Raw genomic sequence first — 5,225 nt, 5'->3', positions numbered from 1 at the left:
CCCATGGTCGCTGGGCATCGCATGGACCATGTGGGCAGGAGGGGAGACTGCAGCCTGCCGAGGTCCCCACACCTCCGAGGGGGCCGGATCCTCACCAGTGAGTGTGGGGAGGGTGTCCCTTATGGACAGAGCCACATGCAGACACCAGGGCCCCTGGTCAGGGTCCCTGCCGCGGCAGGGGTGAGCTGGCACAGCGACAGCACAGCTCCCTGGCTGCGGACCCGCATGCCCGGGATGCTCCGCAGTCTCCCCGCTGGCACAGTGCACGCACCCGGTAGCAGCAGCTCTCCCCGACCGCTGGGAAAGCTCAATTACAAACGGAGAGGGCAATTAGCTGCTTGGCAAATCCTGCACACCCACTGCTTCCATCGTGAGTCTGCGCAAGGCCAGGTTTGCAGCCAGCTGCCCACGGGGCCGACCGCAGCCCGCAGACTCCCTGACCCCAGCCTTCGCCCAGCCGGAGCAAGCGGCTCCCGCATGCCTAAACCCAAATGCCCACCCTGCCCGGCAGTGCTGCCAGCGGTAGGGTAAAGCGAGCCCTTCATCCAAGGGCGACTATTCCTGGACACATAGTGCCAGCCTGCAGGGCAGCCCCAGAGGCAACCGGCCATGGGCACCCACCCGCTTTGCTTTCAACTCCACGCCGGTGCTGCCAGCCACGACCCAGGGCTGCGCAGGGACACGCAGCCCGAGTGACCCGAGAGGCAGGAGCTTGCTAACCTCATGTGTAAACTTTTCTCCGTTCCTCCTCCGCCTACTAAAACCTCTGCTTAAAAACAACCCGGTGCAACACGGAAGAGGCAGGCAAAGAGCGGGGACGGCTGCGGTTCCTCTTATCATCAGGAGAGGAGCAAGAAAAATCCTGCTCTGTCAGTCAGCTCGCCCCGATAAGCTGTTGTGTGACAGCAGCTCTGCGGGTGAGTCACCCCCAGTGGCAGATGCTGGGGAGATTACGGCAGGTGAGGGTGCTGCTGATAGACCGGTGTTCTATTACAATACAAATCAGAATTCCTGTTTCACAACTCCTGATGTGGGTTTTAAGCAGCGCTTGGGCGGTCCTGCCCCAGTATTCATACGGCGCGGGCAGAGCAGCACAGGCACGGGGGCGGCGGGAGCATCGCCTGCTTGGGTTCCCTGGGCATCACTGGGGCACCCGCAGGCTCCCCGTGGCCCAGACTGGGGGATACTTGCCGGGTTTCTGCAGGCACAAGACCCCGTCAGAGCTGGATGAACATGGTGAGTTACCGACAGCTTTGCCTGCCTCTCTGCCCCCTCCCCACACGTCACCCCCAGCCCCAGGGTCGGCAGCCAGCACCGCACGCCCCGCTGCTGGCCGCGCTCGCAGCCCGGGTCTGCCAGGAGCGCTTTGCCAGGGATGAGGCGGCTCAGAGGAGCTGCTGCTCCCTGGCCCCATTCCCCCCGCAGCATCCAGCCAGGGAATGATTTCACCCATCTGTATCAACCCCCCGCCACGGCTGTTGGGTACGGCACTCGGCTATCCCCACGAGCCCTCGCTCCCACATTTCTCCGTGCCTTGCCTTGGCCCTCTCCCAGACTGGGAAGCAGACAAGCAAGGCAGTGTGCCCTGCTCACCAAGGGCAGTGCGCCCTTCTGGAGCATCTTATCCTCCCCCCCCAAGAAGGGGCTGGTTCTTTGGCAGGGCCTGGGCAAGAGCCCAGCACCCCTGCTCCCCAGCACGGCTCCCACTGCGGGACTGTGGTCCCTCTGCTCAGCGCAAGGGACACGCTCGGCTCAGCTTCTCGCAGCGCCTTTTGCAAGCAAAGCCACAGCCACCAAACCCCAGCCTGGCATGCGGTCCCTCCCTAGGAGGGAGGACCTCCTTAAGGGAGGGCAGCCACGTAGGGCCCAGCTCGTGGGCACTGTAACACCAGATTTTAAAAAAAAAAAAAAAAGTTTTAAAAAAAAAACCCAAAACCAGGGGGAACTCGCCTCCCTGCGTGGCAGCAATGGCTCCGCACCCCCCTGGGTTAAATCCCCTGCAGCCAAGGAGTTAGCCCCGGATCTGAGCACCTGCCCCCTTGGAAGCTGGGTTTGCATCGGAACACCCCGCTGTCCCTCGTTCGGGAGCTGCTGGCACAGCTACTCAGGGCACCCCAGCGCCGCTCAGCCCCATGCCGTGGGGGACAAACAGCAGGGGTCTGACTGCACCCCAGCTGCCCAAGCCTGCGCAGATGGCACGGGTGCAGAAATTCACCACGAGCCCACGGTTCATGGGCTGGCATTTGCGCAGCCGGAGTGCAGGCTGGCCACAGCGACACTAATGTACAGCAAGGAAAGCCCAATTAGTTACGGCAGCTTTGAGTTCTCCAGGAAATTACGTGCTTCCACTCCAGGCAGGAGCTGGCACAGCTCTGCCTTGCTTTGAATTTAACCAGTGCAGCGCTTGCTTGCAGCGTGGTTCCGAGAGCAAGCGGGCAGCCCCTGGGGCAGCTCCGAGCTGTGAGCCTGTTTGAAATGAGGAGGTTCAGGGATGGAAGAAAATGCAAAAATAAACCCAACCACGGGCACTACCTTCTCTGCGTGGGATCTGCGCAAGGGGGTCAGAAAGGAGCCCGATGCCAGACACAATGCAGCCTGTGGGCAGGCGGGGGCAGCCGCAGAGCCCCGGCCGTGCCGCGCAGCCTGGAGCCGTCATCGTGGCCGGGGCGCTGGGATCGTTCCCACAGGGAACCGTTAGGATCCCATTATCTGGGTCATGCCTGGTCCAGGCCCACGGTGACACAAGAGGTCAGCATCAGGAAGGACTGGCCCCACGTGCCCTGGCTGGCTGCGCCGGAGGATGTAGGTGGCATTCGGGAGCAAGCCGAGCTGGCATTACAAAACTCCCAGGGCTCCCGCAGGCACGGGGCGCCGCAGATAAGCGGCTCGGGAAGGGCGGCCGAGGTGGGAGGGCCAGGAGACACGCTCCCCTTCCCACCCTGCCCTCCTGCTCCCAGCAGGTCCCCGAGCCCCTGCTGCCAGGTCGTCTGTGCCCCCAGGAGCTGAGAGCCCCTGGTAGGACTGCAGTGTCCTCACAGGGGCCAGAAGTCCCCAGGGGCTGAGCAGAGCCCATCTCGGAGCTGAGCGCTTGCCACCACTTGCCCCGTCTCGCATCGGTGCCAGACGAGCCCGGCTGTTCAGAGAAAGGCCCCTGGTGTTTCCTCAAAAGAGCCAGATGGCTGCATGCTGGGGCACAGCCACATGCCCACAGCCCCACCAGCACCGGGCAGGATCTGGTCCTCCCCTGCACAGGTCAATTCTTGTTCCCGGGCTGGGGAGCAGCCGAAACTGGCAGCTGAGGCCATGCAGCAGGGCTATGCTGGGCATCGCTTCCCGGCTGGGCGAGGGGCAGCGCCGGCTGGGCTAGCAGCACATTCAATCCAAGCTGTCTTTGTGTGTTAACCCACAAATAATCGCTTGGCACTGGCCTGTGAAATCCTGCCGGTAGAGCCTTTGTGCATGGCTAAACATGCCCAAACACAGCGACCCGGAGAGGGAGGGCTCCCCCGCCCCCTCCTACCTGCCTCCGGCTGGAGCACGGCCCCTTTACACCTTACAGCATCCGTGCTCTCGTGGCACCGCTGCTCTCCCCAGCCCCAACCTCCGAGCCCCAAGGTTGCACAGGGGCCTCTGCTCTCACGTGAGACAACAAACGCAGCCACCTCCAGCCCTCTGCTGCCCAGGAAGAAGCGTGCTGCTCCCGAAGCTCAGCAGCCACAGGAGCAAAGGCTTCGGAACCCCAAACCCTCCTCAATCGTGCTCCTGGATCTGTGGGTTTCTTGCAGCGTTTTTAATCTTCCTTACCTCTGTTCATGCTGGGTACAGACCCTGCAAAAAAGCTCGTCTTATCTGTTGTGGTCCAGTCCGGAAGCAACAGCAAAGGAAAAAGGCTTGCTCGGGGCTGGAAGGGCATTCAAGGAAAAAGCAAGCGTGCTGCTGCTTTCCACAGCCTCAGCAGGGCAGGAGCACACTTTCAAACCGCAGGCTGCCAGGAAGCGGCTCAGCATCATGGCACAAGCGTGGCTGCAAAACAGGGCAACGGAAACGTACAGCGGCCGCCCGAAACCCCCGCGACGGGGCTCCGAGCTCTGCCTGGCACCCGCCCGCCCGCTGAGGACGGGGGCAGCGGCTGGGGGGCTGCAGCCCATGGGACCCTTCTAGCTGCTGCTGGGCATCTCTCGTACGAGAAGCTGTTACAGGAAAATGCTTTTGAAGAGATCGCGTGGGATCCGCTCGCCCCGGCGCTGGCTGCTGCCGGGGCTGTGTTTACTGCGTGCCCTAGCAGCGGCACAGCCCTCCCTCCCCGCCCTGAGAGCGCTTGCTCCCATGGGCAGGGCTGGTTTCTCCTCTAGCAGCCTGTCGGGGAGGTCTCGGGCCGTGCCATTTGGTTTCTGACCCCACGCTGGGCCAGCCGAAGAATAGAGGCCCTGTCGTGACATGCCTGGGTGGCACAGCCCCGCGGGCATGTGTATTTTGACTCAGGGTTTCTTGGCACATCGGAAAGCACCTCTTTCATAACGCCAATAACTTCCTAAGCCTCTGGTGCATTAAACACCGTACCTCTAGAACGTTAGGAGCCACTTACCGGAATTGCACAGGCGGTGACCACGGGAACACCACCTTCGGTGATCCCAGGTGGCAGCAGAGCCAAGTGTTGTCACACCAGGACCCCCCGGCTGCCACCTCCACCCCCAGCAGCTCTAAAGCAACCTCAGCTGCAGGTTGGGGCAGTTTCCCTGCTAATCCTCCCAGGGGGGCTCCAGCAAAACAGAGACACAGCAGCCTCTGCGCCGGCCCGGGCTCAGCCCACCCTCCGCTTTCTCTGGGCTGCCCTCCCCGGGGGGGGCTGGTCACGCTAGCCGTGTGCTTGGCACGGGAATCGCCACGGGGCCAGCTAGCCACACCACTACAGACCCTTGCCCCTGCCGGCTGCGTCTCGGCTGAGGTTTCAGCTCGGTGATTCGTTTTCCCCTCTGGTTTGCAGGATTTAGCCTCCGAGCGGCTGAATGGCAGAGGTAATACCCCCGGGGGCGCGGGTGCTGCCCGCCGACCCTGGCGACGTGGGGCCACGCTCCTCTCTGTTGCAGGTCCCAGCACAAAACGCAAAGCCTCCGCATCACTGGGGCCCTTCATGCGCATCGGCATGCCCGTGCTGGCGGCGGTGCTCAGCCTCACCTGTCTGGCTACGGTTGGGTTCCTGGGTACGGCTCCTCTTCTCCTCTCCT

General features: G+C 62.8%; 1 protein-coding gene across 1 annotated transcript in view; it reads left to right on the top strand.

The window, feature by feature from the left end:
- Positions 1–1,227: 1,227 nt before the first annotated feature.
- The window catches only part of LOC104124574 (transmembrane serine protease 4), a 9,236-nt gene continuing 5,238 nt past the window's right edge, over positions 1,228–5,225 (top strand). The window contains exons 1-3 of the mRNA XM_035892480.1: positions 1,228–1,236; positions 4,985–5,015; positions 5,088–5,201. Of these exons, the coding sequence (XP_035748373.1) occupies positions 1,228–1,236; positions 4,985–5,015; positions 5,088–5,201 (154 nt within the window). The remainder of the gene's footprint in view (positions 1,237–4,984; positions 5,016–5,087; positions 5,202–5,225) is intronic.

The sequence above is a fragment of the Egretta garzetta genome, unplaced genomic scaffold, assembly GCF_000687185.1.
Source record: "Egretta garzetta isolate BGI_Z169 unplaced genomic scaffold, ASM68718v1 scaffold134, whole genome shotgun sequence".
NCBI lineage: Eukaryota > Metazoa > Chordata > Aves > Pelecaniformes > Ardeidae > Egretta > Egretta garzetta.
This window is presented reverse-complemented; position numbering and strand designations above follow the sequence as displayed.